Raw genomic sequence first — 15,392 nt, forward strand, 5'->3', positions numbered from 1 at the left:
CCATTCTGATTCTGATTCTGATTCTGATTCTGATTCTGATGCTAATGCATGCGAGCTGACTTACAGAGTGCTGGCAGTGGAGTTTCTCCAGGAGCGTGTCATCGGTGGCTTTGGGGAAGTGGCTCTCCTCGTTGACCAGGGCCAGGAGTCCTAGTTTCTGCAAGCAGGACGACAACCACCAGGATTTCAATTTCACTTCTTCGATTTTTCATTTGACATCTTTCAGATTCACTTGGTTAAGATGTCATACTCATGCTTTTCATGACGTTTCGTCCTGAGGTTGACGACTGTAAACACTCGGGAAGTAAGTCAGTGGTGTCATCATGACTTACCTTCTCAATAAGGTCCAGACATTCACCGTTGTCCATCCAGTTGATATCTTCCCATACCAACCCTTCCCTATAAGAGCAAACCCAGGAAACACACAGGTCATCAATACCTTCATGAATCAATACACTAGGAGTGGTGTGAACGATATCTATGCAACATACTTGTTGTATTCGAGTTGCTCCAACGAAAAGATGTGCTTGTTGAAGTATTCCTGAAGTTTCTCGTTTGCATAGTTGATGTTGAACTGCTCGAAGCGGTTGACCTGTTGGACAGATTCAACAATTGTTGAGACTGGGGTATCAATACAGAATCAACCATACATACGTTCAATTCACCCAATCCATGGGATGCATAGATTACATGTATTGATGAATTGATTACTGATTCCAAAATCCTGATGAAGGAATTTGGAATTCCCAGCTACAAATTCTCACACGCAACAATAGCATTTGGAATGTTTGGAACACCTGCCTCAAAATTCTCAAATCCGAAGATGTCGAGGATGCAGATGGACTTGAAGTCCTCCTTGCCCCGGATGCGGTTGTTGAGCTTGCGTATGATCCAGGTGAAACACTGAGAGTAAAGCGCCATGGCCATGGAGTCCCTGGAATCCACCGCCTGGCGCACAGGAAATGACATCAAAGAGAGACCTGATTAGCCCCAGCTAGCTATGCTCCGAGCTTCCAAACTAAGTCAGCAACATTCAGACACACGATACAAGTCAGGCAGGAGGAGACGGAGGAGGTCAGGGTCTCGGGCGAATCGAGCTGGCGTTCAGAACCTTGTTGCTCACGACAACAAGCAGCGATAACAGGAAAGGGACAAAGAATGTTTTGTTTATTTTTCTTTGTTTCTGTGTTTCTTTCTGTCGCGCTCAGGGTCCACTCCAGAGGGCTGATGCTATCAGGCCTAATATGCGTGTGAGGACAGTTTCTGCTTGTGTTCGCCCTCTCTTTCATTGTAACCACATAAGTGTTCCCGCTCCTGTGTGTGAAACACCAGGCACCCCACGCCCTCCTCCAAACAGGAAGGATAATCAGCGAATCAGCTTTTGCCGTTCTGACCGTTCCAAGACTCAGCTACACTGCAAGCCCTAACCATCGCGAGTGGTTTAAACAGTGTTGACCCGGGGGTCGTGACCTCCCTGGCTGGTTACCTGCTCCACGGTGAGGGGCGTGCAGATCTCCTCTCCCCTGAGGATCATGGAGCGGTGGGTCAGGACCTCGGCCAGCTGTTCAGGGTTCAGCCCCAGGAGGTCAGACGTCCTGCTCAGAGCTGTGGACGTAAACACACCCGTCATCAACACTGCTCCCACCTCAGTTCAGTCTAAGGATAGCCTGCAAATTCTTCGTATGGATGAAATTAAAATGATCTTGGGGGGGAGGGGGGGGGGGGGGGTACGCATGCATGAACGTAGAAATCGATGTATTCCATGATACAAATGAACACACGTCAAACACTACTTTCAAATACACCGACAGAGCTAATTCTTTATCCAAGCAGAACTGTCAAGGCTAACATCAGGTGGAGTGGTTCCATGTCTGAAAACATGATGTTTGTTTCCTCCTACAGTACCCCTGACCTTGCCCCCTAGCCAATTATAGTGGCGCAGCCTCACAGGAACGGTGCCCTTTGACCCCTGCTGAATGGATACCACTGGAATGTCAACTGTGGTGATAACAGCGACCTCAAGCCGGAAGAGAGTTTTCTCAGGCTGCTAAATGCTGCCAACGACCTCACACCAGCTACACACACGCACGCAACCACATACACACCAGCCCCCCTCTGCACACACGCACACAACCACATACACACCAGCCCCCCTCTACACACTAGCCCCCCTCTACACACCAGCCCCCTCTACACACACACACACGCACACAACCACATACACACCAGCCCCCCTCTACACGCACACACAACCACATACACACACACATGCACGCACACTCACTCACATGCACGTACGCACACACACACACACACATGTACCCACTCATACACTAACACACAAACAAACAAACATAATAACATCCAGAGGGGAGATGGGCGCTGCCTCCGTCTGCACCCCCCCCTCTCCTCCCCCCGGTGACTTCCTGTAGCCCTGTCCCAGGGGGTTTAGGGACAGAGAGTGTCCTTGGCTGGCGTGTACAGTCGATCTGTACACTGACAGACCCAAGGTTGAAGCTAACGCAACACAGACGTGTTCGTCTACATATCTGGCAGCCGGTGTGGAGCCCGAGGCGAGGAGGAGATCACGACTCGTGTGCAAAGCCTTACAATGTCGACACGAAATCTCGTTGCTGTTGCGAAAATCACTTTACATCCTCTGTCGGGGGATATACCAAGTGTGAGAGACGGGATTCTGCCTGGAGTGATGCTTGTTTGTGTTTTCGAAGCAGAGCCTGGAGGGGTGGATGGAAGAGAGGGTGGAGAGAGGGAAGAACGAAGAGAGGACAGAGAGAGAGAGGAAGGAGAGAGAGTGGAAGGAGAGAGAGAGGAAGGAGAGAGAGAGGAAGGAGAGAGAGAAGGGGAGAGAGAGTGGGGGAGAAACAAAGGAGAGAGGGGGAGGGTAGAGGACAGAAAGAGAGGGAGACCTGGGAGAACTAACCTGATTTGGAGTAGACCTGCGCCCCTCCTGCAGTCATGAACTCAATGTTCCCCGCGTGAAGAATCCCTGCTAGCAGACGCATGATCTCACGGATGTTCTCCTCAGAGAACTGCATCGTCCGCATGGCATTCTGGGAAGGGAGAGAGGGACATCGAAACGAGATTAATAATGCTACATGAATCGGATGAAACCATAATACCCCCAGGAAACTGCCTGAGTTGTTGATCATTTAGATGATGGCGCGTGAGACAGATTTCCCTCCTGTATCTACAGCACAGGCCAGCTGTGCCCCTTTGGCTTTAACGGTATCATCTACAGTCAATTTATACTGACGCAGATTAGTTGTAATTATCTTAACCCTGGTCGAATCAAGCCTAATCCAGAGGCCAGACCGTGAACCATAAGTTTCCATAAGTGAAACCTGCTGATTTGCTGACTTGACGTCGTAACAAGACACAGACACGGTGACATGAGGTGTCCTGACATGAGGTGTCCTTGCTTTGGGTCTCAGAAGAGTTTCAATGTTTCCACACCCCAAAATCTAGTCCTTAATTGGTCCTCAAAATCCAGAAACGGAACAGAAAGTCGTTGAGCTGCTCACCAGTACATCCTGAAAAGCGCCCTTGTCGTTGATTGTCTTGTCCGCTACACATCCGGACTGTTTCAGGTAGTAGTAGCTGTCAGGATGAGACAAGTTGAAGGCCTCTGAGGGGGAAAAGAAACGGAGGTTTTGTTAAAGTGAAAAACTAGATACTAGAGATATTTACTGTGAAGTTAAAGCATTAGATTTTTCTTTAAGTCTTTAAGTTACATTGCATGCATGGTTGGTTTCATCCATTAATACTTAATGTTTGTACTAAGTATTGAAGTCTGTGTTGAACTTTCTCAGACATCTTTTTCATCATCCACGGGACGACAGAATGCCATTAATTTCGAGCCTCAGTTTCATCCTACATTAGTCTCTACCCCCCCCCCTGCGCTGTTCAGTTTTGGTTTGCTCCAATGTCATTCATTGTGTCCCTCACCCCTCTGTTCTGCAGTGGTCCCGGCCAGAAGAGCATAGAAGATGTGGTAGTTCCTCTCCCCTGGGTTTTGTCTGACAACACGGTTCTGGAGAAAGGACATAACGGTCAACACACACCTGCTGAGAATTACACACACACACACACACACTTGCTGAGAATTACACACACACCAACACACACACCTCCTGAGAATTACACACACACACACACACACTTGCTGAGAATTACACACACACCAACACACACACCTGCTGAGAATTACACACACACACACACACACACCTGCTGAGAATTACACACACCAACACACACACCTGCTGAGAATTACACACACACCAACACACACACCTGCTGAGAATTACACACACACACACACACACACACCTGCTGAGAATTACACACACACACACACACCTCCTGAGAATTACACACACACATACACACTGAGAATTGCACACACACACACAAACCTGCTGATAATTACCCCCACAGACACTTACACACATACAAACACACACCTGCTGATAATTACCCACACACACTGTTCATGCATCACAAAGGCACCAGACACACACATACAGAGACAGACACAAACACACACTGTCCAGTTATTACAAAGACGTCACACACCAACCCACACACAGAAACACACACACAGAAACACAAAGACAAAGACAAGGGGAAGAAATTACCTTCTCTAGGAGGTCTTTGTGCAGAGAGGTGACAGTTAAGGCCAACAATGGAGTCAGATAAGTACATGCTAAATAATGTGAGGAAAAAAGGAAGATGGAGAGAGAGAGGGGACATCCTTATCCTTCACTACTAAGCCAAGTCCAAACCTGCTACACTAACAAAAAACAATAATATTTACTTCGATGCTTCTACAACACAGGCTCTATTCACCTTCTCCCAGAACTGTGTTCTGTATGAAAAAATCCAAGATAAAAGCAATAAACCATGATACAAAGCCCTCCTATCCAGTCAATCAGCCAACAGCACGACTGACTACAAACGCTTGGCAGACGTTTGAAGCACTTCCTGTATCCTGTGAAGCACTTCCTGTTTCCTGTATAGGAACCTGACCAGGAAGTTCCCAGGAAGACTCGTTCTGTCAACACCATGGGCAGAAGCTTTTGGCAAAAGGATACAATCCACGATTCTGCCACCCTGGATGTTTCCTTTCTGACAGAAGTGCAGCTGGACAAACTTCCCGAAGCGACTTGAGTTGTTATTGTAGACGGTCTTGGCGTTACCAAAGGCCTCCATGATCGGGCTGGGGAGGGGGGGGGGAGAGAAGGGGAGAGAAGGGGGAGGGGAGGGAGGAAGAGGGGGGGTTGGTGGGTATGATTATATAAAAGCAGAGAATCAGTCCGTCCTTCAAACGTGATATGAGGTTAAACTTGCATCCAATTCCGGCTTTTACGTGTGGGTTTGCGTACATAGCTGTGTGTGTGTGTGTGTGTAGCTGTGTGTGTGTGTGTGTGTAGCTGTGTGTGTGTGTGTGTGTGTGTGTAGCTGTGTGTGTGTGTGTGTGTAGCTGTGTGTGTGTGTGTAGCTGTGTGTGTGTGTGTGTACGCACGTATGCTCCTACGTGTGCGTGTGTTGTGCATACGTGACTGTGTGAGGTACCTGCTCTCCAGAAGGGCTTCCTCCACGTGGGACGTCCTGTCCCTGGACGACAGCTCCAGGGAGTGCTGGCTCATGGCCGACAGGAACTTGAGGATGAGCTTGGTGCTCTCCGTCTTGCCTGCTCCGCTCTCTCCACTAGGAACACCGGGCGGGAGACAGGGGTCAGAGGTCATCGGGACCTACCCGGTTTACATCTCGAAACGGGGGTTTGTTAGTAAATCTTACACTTGTGTCACACCCCAAACACAGGCCAAAGGGGAACAGCCTGGGAGTGAATTGCTTCTGACTGATTGGGCTTGGCATGTGCCCAAGGTAAAATATCCGCCCATCCTGTGTGAGGATCGGCAATGGCTTTGGCAAACCACTAGGGGGTGTATTGCTCGCTGCAAAACCCTGGTTGTAAACTGGAATACTGTATGAGTGCCTCTATCTCTCTTCCCCTCTCTCTCTCTCTCTCTCTCTCTCTCTCTCTCTTGACACACATGGACCAGTCCAATATCTCACATTTTGAATACTCACACAATATACTACACAGAGGACTGTTACACATTCAAAACACCCTTTTATCTTCTCGCATGGTTTCATTTAATCATTTCAGTCATAAACTAAAGGGAAAAAACTGTAATATTATATAAATGTTTTATAAGATCAACCTTTCCTTTTTATGATGTTGGGGATACCCGCTACATTACCACGAACAGAGAGCTGGTTTTACCTGGAAACTTCAGGTCAGGTAGCCTTGATCTTCCCTTCGCTAAACCACAGATTGTGGATAAACAATGTTTCCCTCTTTCAGCATAGATGAACATTGGCACAACAATCATGTGATCGTGTACAAAAGCACTGTGAATGAGTTCAATTGCATGTGACTGAAAATCTGCACTGCATTAAACGTAGGCTTAGAATAACAAGTCGAACTGCCTTCGAAGCCAGACACCACAGACAAGACAAAGGCTAATTTGAAAGACAAGGCTGAATTTCTGATGACTCATGACACCTGCAACCCTAATAGAGCCACTCCAACACTCTCCTTTGTGTTTAATGAGAACCTGGCAACCCAGAGACACTATGGGCACCCAGGTTAATAATCAACCTGGGGAACTTCCCTTCCCTACAATATTGACACCCTTTCATGCAGAGGAAAACACTGAACCATTCAAAACCACTGAAAACTACAGCTGCACTCGCTCCCCAAAAACCCCTCCTGGGCAAGACACTCCTGACTACCAGTGTCTGAACAATAGAGAGCTTCAGGAAGATTAAGCTCTCCATAAACTGAACCTGGCAACACACAGACAAAAAGAAGCCTCAACATCAGTATAAATGGTGTCAGATGATGTCACAGACAAATAAAGAACCTGGCAACCCGCAGCCAGAGAACTCTGGCAGCCTCCAGGAGAGTTAAGAGTGAACTTGTTGGTCCCGGGAGTTCACCAGATAAGTTTGCGTACCATGTAGACTGAAGCCTTACTGGAGCCGCCTGGGTTCGAAACCAACCTGGGCCCTTTTCTTCAAGCCTTTTTCAGGGAGTCAGGTGGCTGAGCGGTGAGGGAATCGGGCTAGTAATCCAAAGGTTGCCAGTTCGATTCCCGGTCATGCCAACTGACGTTGTGTCCTTGGGGGTAAGGCAGTTCACCCTACTTGCCTTTGGGAGAATGTCCCTGTACTTACTGTAAGTCGCTCTGGATAAGAGCGTCTGCTACATGACTAAATGTAAATGTAGACTGAAGCCTTACTGCTGCCGCCTGGGTTCGAAACTAGCCTGGGTCTTCCCCTCTCACTCTCTCTCCCCGCATTTCCTGTCACACTGCACTTAAAGATGTCTAATAAAGCATGCAACATGCCCCCCCCACCCACCCCAAAAAAGCTAAAAAGCTTTAAAGCTAACTAGTTTTCCTCAGATTCAGGCCCAACGTTACAGGGAACACGCCAGAACCCCACACAGGAAGTGACCTCACTGGTGACATCGGGGCAGGGGCCGTAACCGCCGACAACAGCCGCTTTCTGCCGGCCTCATCCCAGAAGCCCCTGGGGCAGTGTCGGGGTCAACGGAGAGACGCAGAGTTCAAGAAGAAGCATACAAAAGACAACTGGGGTTTGAGAGGGACCGATCCAGAGTGAGATCGAGCTGATTTAATGACTATAAATACGTAGCATGTGAGTGAGGTCTGAAATGTCTCCCAGCACAGAGATGACAGAAGGGACATCACCACATGAAACCATGAGGGTGTTTTGAAGCGGACATGAGAAGTGCCGATGGAAAAGTAACATCTGTTTGTGTGGATGCTAAACCTGGTTTGAAATATGAAATATTTCTAATGTGATGGCAAGACCTCGGAAACTGACAATGCCAAGGGTGAATGCTGCTGTGTAGACATAACTAAATTCTGAGCTACAGTCCATAGATACTTGAAATCTCTACATTCACGCCAACCACAAAAAAACACCACAAGTTACATTTCTAGAATAATTGGGGTTGAATAAAATTAATAGTAACAGTTAATTGATTGAATAACCAAAATAATACTTTCTCCTAATAAAAGCAGCCACACAATTATTTTCTATTCTAAGTTTAAGAAACCATCATAATATTACTACAGCTATAAATTATTTTGTGTGTATCTGAATGCTGTGAAGTCACACACACGGGACACTACAGTAGCTTAACATATGTCCTGTTACGACCTCAGAGGTGTGCTGTCACCCTTCGTCACTCCTCCTCTTCTAGGCTCCGCCTCCTGAGGCGTGTGAAGGGGGTTCACCGGGAACATCTGGAATGTTCTTTAACAGAAATATTTACCAGAGAAGGAGGTCAAATGTAATAACCGTGCAGTCACACACACAGCCCCTAACATTCATAACCCTGAGTCACGAACAAGGCAGGGGTCGAACATCCTTAACAGCATGGCGGCAAGAGTGTGTGTGTGTGCATGTGGGCTGGGAGTCAGTGTGTGTGTATGTGTCTGGAACTCTGTGTACACCAACTCATGTATGAGTGTGTGTGTGGGCTGGGAGTCAGTGTGTGTGTGTGTGTGTGTGTATGTGTCTGGAACTCTGTGTACACCAACTCATGTATGTGTGTGACAGAGAGTGACAGAGAGCAGATATGAAAACTGTTCTTTCTCACGGTGTCTTGGTAACCGTGCATGTGCACGTCTGTGTAGACATGTATTATGACATGTCGGTTTACAGTTTGGGGCGTGCAGCTGGGATGGGCTGAGAAAAAAATCCTGTAGGCTGACGGTTCAATGCCGTGGTTCACAAGCTGCCGTGGGGTTATGTGTGTAACCACATCATTACAGGAGACATTGTCATGCCGGGCATTCACACAGAACAGTAAAGATAATGTCGACCACCAATATACAAGTCCGGTACTGACACTAAGAGAACGTTTTGTTTCATAGAGATGAAGTACATCAATTGCACTTACACCTTTGTATGGCGCATAATCACAAAAGCCAAAACTTAATTTCAACAGACTCATTAAAAAATTAGATTAAAAAAACTTCAGTTGAACTCTTTCCAGGAGCATGCTCTGGGTTTCAAAGCGCTAGTGAGAACATCTCAATAGAGTCAACTCAGACCACCGTCCAAGATGCCTAAAAGGGGGCGAGCGAGGGGGTGGGAACGAGGGGGAGTTGTAAACTGTAACCAGTAGAGGTGGCAGTACGCCAGGCTGCCAGGACCGGGCACACACACACACACACACACACACACACACACACACACACACACGGCTTAGGAGAAACCCCGCCTTTGTGTTCAGACCTGGCCCAGGCCCCCAGGCACTGCGACCCACTCTGTCACACATGGGAGAAGCCTTTCTCCAGATCCCAGTCTATTGCACACCCTGGCGGCCCCGAGAGAGGCCTCGGGCTCGGGGCTGCCGCTGGGCGAGCCGGACCCTGCTGGCACTGCCCCTGCTCCCCCTCTGCCACACGTCCCTGAGGGGGACATGGAGACAAGCACTTAGGACCTACGTATACTACATACTAAAGATAATGTTCTGTACACTACATATGAAAGCTGGTGTGCTCTATCCTACATACTAAATGCTGTTGTGCTGTGTATTACATACTACATGTGGTGTGCTGTATCCTACATACTAAATGCTGTTGTGCTGTGTATTACATACTACATGTTGTGTGCTGTATCCTACATACTAAATGATGTTGTGATGTGTATTACATACTACATGTGGTGTGCGGTATACTGCTGTTGTGTACTCAGGGTAGCTAGCTGTACTGCTTTGTGTTACTGCTGGAGACGAGGAGGTAACCAGCTCCCACTCCAGTTAGTGTCTGGCTGCCCTGGATAGGAGCTGTGAGAAGGACTAACATGGCTAAAATGATTCACTAAGAGTCGACATCTGAGCCAGCTCCCTGCCACATCGACATGATTTGGAGACACGCACGAACATGGGTTGTGAGAGAGGTTGATTTGAGAGGAATGCCCGTTTCCTACTGTGTTACCGTGCAACCAAACACGAGAAAGCAATTCGGAGGGAAACAGCAGATCTGCGTTTCATTTGCTTTAAGCGGTGGAATGGAAGCATTGGGAGATGACTGTCTGGCTTTCAGTACAAAGTCTTGTCTTCACAGTGTGCTATTGACTGCTGACCTACTGTGCTGCCATGGGAAAGAAACAAAATACTTTGTTTACTCCGAAAAATAAAATAAACGTTCTCTCCAAAAAAAACTAATGGTTCCCTAAACAAAACAACGTTTTCCAAGTCCTTGTAAAATATTTTCTTTTATGTATGAAAACTGACCTTAAACCGAATCGAACTCCCCAAACTGCAACGTGCACCGTGTCAAACGGATGTGACGCAGTTTGCTATCCCCCTCCGCCCCCCCCCCCCCCCCCTGGACCGGACAGTGTTCAGACACCCCCCACGCTCTCCTCAGAGCGTGTTTACACAAAGTCATGCTGGATTCCTCAACACCAGCCTAATCCAAGACGACCTAATCCATCCTGATCCAGATGCAGGCGGTCTCAGGTATGTGAGGTGCTTCAGTGCTACGTGACCTCTGACCCCAAGATGCCTGCGTAATGAAGGACGCTAGGCATCCTTGAGTTTGACCTCATAACAGCCCAGGTCAGGGAGGGATTGACAACAACTCCTCACAAGCAGAATTCTTCCAGAAGCCAGGAATTAGGTGGCTATCTGGGGTAGAAAAAAATGTGAGAGTTGAGAGTTGGCAAGAGTTTGTGCTCTGTAGGGTTATTACAGTGTAAAACGGCATTACAGTAGCTTCAAATGTAAGATCCTATGGACGGAGCAAAGATTTACGAGACTTCGTTTAAATTACTTTTATGAGAGTCTGCTTCAAATAAAGTGTTTCTCAATTGTGTATGGAAGAAAGCAACAGGGGTTGGTTTTGCTTTAAAAAATCACAGAGGTCTGATGTACAGGAGGTGTAGGCATCAGTGAAAATGCTAAACGGCATTAACGACCATTAATGACCAGGTGTGTTTTATAAAAGCCGTAGCAGCAAGTTATAAGTTTCCCTTCTCCTCCGTCCAACTCTCCTCCACCCACCCCCCCGTTCTGATCCGCCTGACCTCCATCACCCCTCCGCCTTCCTCCTCCGCTCCTCCCAGCCTGGATCTGATTACCCACAATCCTTAAATCCGAGGAGAAAGCTTCCTGCTTCGCCTTAAAAGTGCCACTCTGGTGATTTAATGCCCCTCTCCACCCGTCTACCCCCCCACCCCCACCCCACCCCCACCCCGCCCACAGAGAGCTCTCAGCTCAGTGTGGGGGCCAGAGAGGATGGCACCTGATCTGTTTCACAACACAAGCCAGACACGGCCTGGGAGGCGTCTAGTTAGGTTTGATTATAAGGTGATACTGTGAAGGAGGGGGGTTTGAGGAACACAAGGAGAGAGGGGCCTGGTGGAGGGGGACTGGCGGGATCTGGTGAAGGGAGGGAGGTAGGAGGTGGATGTGGGCGGGAGGTACATATGTTTGGGCTTTGGCAGCACTGCAGTCTGTAGTTCTGGGCAATAAATCCCATTGGAGGACAACAAAGGCTCAATTAAAACACCACTGAGAGAGGGAAAGCCAGAGCACCTGGAGGGAAACGGCCATATGTAGTCATGCAGTACCGCACTCTTAAGGAGAAACCTTCCCTTTTTCCTATTAGGCTTGGTGCACTGCCGCCTTGTACGGTCCTATAAACAGACCAATGAATGATTCACACTTAAATGAAATTATAACTGTCAGACTGAGGCGTTTAAATATAATAAATTAATTTCCCTTGTTTCAGAAACTGAACAAAGCATAACTATCGCAGACACAAATTAAGACATCCTCAGTGAGGAGAATCTTGACGTCCGTTACGCAAGCACAGATGCTGTATTCCCGAGCTGACAGACTTAATGAGGGGGATGGTCACACCTGTGGAGTAGCTCTGGGGGTGAATCCCTGTCAGTCAGCCAACCACAGACAGCTTGGCTGTCACACAGCATTAATCATTAGACACCAGGAGGGGGGGTGGGGGACCCTCAGGCTACGATGTGACCTCCCAGTGCTGGCTCCTGGATCACCTGAGACCTGCTCGGCATGTCGGAACACCGGAGAAGACTCGCTTTACTGTTCCACTTGACATTTTATTTGTTTATAAAAGGTTTTTCTCCCTTAAGCGACGTACGGATAGTTCATGTAGAGAGCGTGGCGAAGAGTACTTTGTGTTCTCTGACTCTGCTTTTTAGAAAGAGATTTGAAGAAGAGGTTCTCTGAAACAAGAGAAACATCCAAACTCATGCATTTAAACCCATGAAACATGCATTGTTTTCTGCCTACCAGGACGATCTGACTGCGTTATGTTAGTATTGGGAGCCGTTCTGGATCGTTCCTTCCCAGAACCCCATGGATGTCACTAACAACAAGCCAGCACTTAGCACCCAACAGCCAGCCATATGCCCCCCCCCCTCCCCCCCTCTGGTTGTCCACTTAGCACTAAGCAATATGGCCGCCCTCAGGACAAACACTTAGACGAATTACCACCGTGCTCTACCGTTGAACTACTCAATTATTAACAAGCTCACACCTCCCCCAGGAACGAGCGCCTCAGAGGAGAACCAGATCCAGATCCAGGCTGAAGAACACAGGAGATGAGGACCGCCAAGAGACAACAAACAGGAAACTTACTGAGCTTGATTAAGAGAATTCAATGGAGATGATGCCCCTGGTTGAAGCTCTGTAGATGTTATTAAGATACAATGTGAACTATTACACTTGGACTATATATATATATAGTCCTATATATATAGGATTATATATATATAGGAGATTTCCACTTTCAACAAGTGTTAAATATAAAAGTGTTTGGCATGAAAGTGTTTAGCATGGAAGTGTTTGGCATGGAAGTGTTTAGCATGGAAGTGTTTAGCATGAATGTGTTTAGCATGGAAGTGTTTAGCATGAATGTGTTTAGCATGGAAGTGTTTAGCATGGAAGTGTTTAGCATGAATGTGTTTAGCATGAATGTGTTTAGCATGAATGTGTTTAGCATGGAAGTGTTTAGCATGGAAGTGTTTAGCATGGAAGTGTTTAGCATGGAAGTATGTATTGTATAGAAGTGTGCAGTATGGAAGCATTCAGCGAGCGAGTGTTTAGCATGGAAGTGTTTGGTTTTCCGACGACAGTGGTTTGGCCCGCTGCCCTCCCCGCTCCACACGCGCCAGCCTCACTCACCACTCCTGGACAGAATAGCACCATTGTCTCTTCCTCCAGCCCTCCTGGTCCTGTGATCGTGTTTGTGCTCGCATGGCCCACTTCACACGCCTCCCACCTCGGTTACATTTAGTCATTTAGCAGACGCTCTTATCCAGAGCGACTTACAGTAAGTACAGGGACATTCCCCCCTGAAGCGAGTAGGGTGAAGTGCCTTGCCCAAGGACACAACGTCATTGGCACGGCCGGGAATCGAACTGGCAACCTTCTGATTACTAGCCCGATTCCCTAACCGCTGTGTGAATTCACCGGTGTGAATTCACTCAAGGACGCACACAATCATGTTCATACACACATCTGGCATGCTAGCTCTGAGACCCATGTGACTGCGGCAGAGATGGAAACCGATTTACCGTCACCTTTTTTTTTTTTTTACGGTTCCCCAGACAATGATTTTATCGTTTCCCAAGTGGGCGTGGCCTCTAAATAGGGACGTTTTAAAAGAGAACATATGTCTCATTACCCCTAACCCCCCCCAATGATGAAGGGTTCCTTAAGTGGCCCTAAAACTGGGCTGTAAGTTAATGACAGCTAATTGCTGGGAGGACTGCTGTATCTAAACCAGCGTGGTGCTGCCCGCCTGGGGCCACAAGACAGGCAAGCTTCCATCACTCTGCCCGCCTGGGGCCACAAGACAGGCAAGCCTCCATCACTCTGCCCGCCTGGGGCCACAAGACAGGCAAGCCTCCATCACTCTGCCCGCCTGGGGCCACAAGACAGGCAAGCCTCCATCACTCTGCCCGCCTGGGGCCACAAGACAGGCAAGCCTCCATCACTCTGCCCGCCTGTCATCTGAGCTGCTGCCTCATACTAATGACGCAGGCTACAGGCCGGTCTGTGGCCAGTTACGACTGTGACCGTCTCTGATGACTAAAGCAGGATCAGGCTTGTTGTTTGTCGTCTGTCGATCTTATGACGTAGAAGGGTTTGGTTGTGTGAGTGCAGTTTGGGGATGGCTGAGAGGTGGAGCACTTGACTGTTCGTTTGACACCCCCCCCCCACCACCCCCCACCCCCCCCCCCCCCCCCCCGCCCCACCCCCCCCCCCCCTTCCCCTGTAAGTCTCTTTAAAAAGATAAACGCGTCTGCTAAATGAACACATCATTATTATTATTACATGACTTTGTGCCAGTGCTCCATGTCCAGTTCTGGTGCATCTATTTTGGGCCCAAGTTCTTAAATATTGCATCGTCTCGCTTTTCTGCCTGTTTATCTCCTCAGTCAGCATTTCCTGCTGTCTTTTGTTTCCCTCCACACAAGCTGAGAATACAGCTGTTACCGCTGCAAAAACAGCACTTCTATCAGATCAATGCAGACTGGATATTATCATTCCAGTGGGTCCGAAAATAACTCAGGGTGTTTGATGACAGAGAAGGGAACCGTGCGGTTCTGTCTGAACACAATGGTGGGACATCGAAGGAGAAAGTTACGCCAGAGGAAGGAACCGGAGGAACTAGAAAAGAATGGAGATGGGGTTCAGGAATGTGGGCCGGCTTCTGGGAGAACCAGTAAACTTCCACAGTTACTGAGTGAATCCCGACACCGTGGAAGAAGGAGACTGTTGTGTCATACACTGGTAAAGACAGGACATTAGAATCCTCCCACACAGCCAATCAGGGACAAATCATTCGATTTGAAACCAGTAGATGACTAGAGAGGTCCTTGAGGGTTTAGGTTGGTTGAGGGGCAGTTCTATGGGCGTATGTAAAGGCCTCTGTGACATTCTTGCGTGTAAAAAGGGCTATACAAATACATTTTGATTTGATGGGAGAACAAGCATTTGATCTTCTGTCACTGACAAAGTGTCCCCTCCCCCAAAACACTTGACTCCTCCCTCTCACACTAGCCCTCCCCCAGTTCCCCGAATCCTTAATAAACAAAAACCACCATTCCCTCCTCCCAACACCCCTAACCCCTCCCCCGCCACCCCTAGCCCCTCCACATAACCAGTCGTCTCCGCTGACCTGATGAGCACACACTGGTTCTGCAGCCTCTTCCACAGGGAGCGGTAGCACTCGTTGGCTACGGCGTAGATGTGCGGGGCGATCTCCCCAGGT

The 15,392-nt window shown here is 48.2% G+C and overlaps 1 protein-coding gene across 1 annotated transcript in view; it reads right to left on the reverse strand.

The window, feature by feature from the left end:
• myo10 (myosin X) overlaps positions 1-15,392 on the reverse strand; it is an 82,092-nt gene that overhangs the window by 24,613 nt on the left and 42,087 nt on the right. Inside the window, 12 exon segments of the mRNA XM_067252778.1 lie at positions 65-157; positions 333-399; positions 492-592; positions 802-948; positions 1,487-1,605; positions 2,942-3,071; positions 3,543-3,646; positions 3,967-4,051; positions 4,659-4,672; positions 5,115-5,239; positions 5,596-5,730; positions 15,300-15,390. Of these exon segments, the coding sequence (XP_067108879.1) occupies positions 65-157; positions 333-399; positions 492-592; positions 802-948; positions 1,487-1,605; positions 2,942-3,071; positions 3,543-3,646; positions 3,967-4,051; positions 4,659-4,672; positions 5,115-5,239; positions 5,596-5,730; positions 15,300-15,390 (1,211 nt within the window).

The sequence above is a fragment of the Osmerus mordax genome, chromosome 16, assembly GCF_038355195.1.
Source record: "Osmerus mordax isolate fOsmMor3 chromosome 16, fOsmMor3.pri, whole genome shotgun sequence".
Classification (NCBI taxonomy): domain Eukaryota; kingdom Metazoa; phylum Chordata; class Actinopteri; order Osmeriformes; family Osmeridae; genus Osmerus; species Osmerus mordax.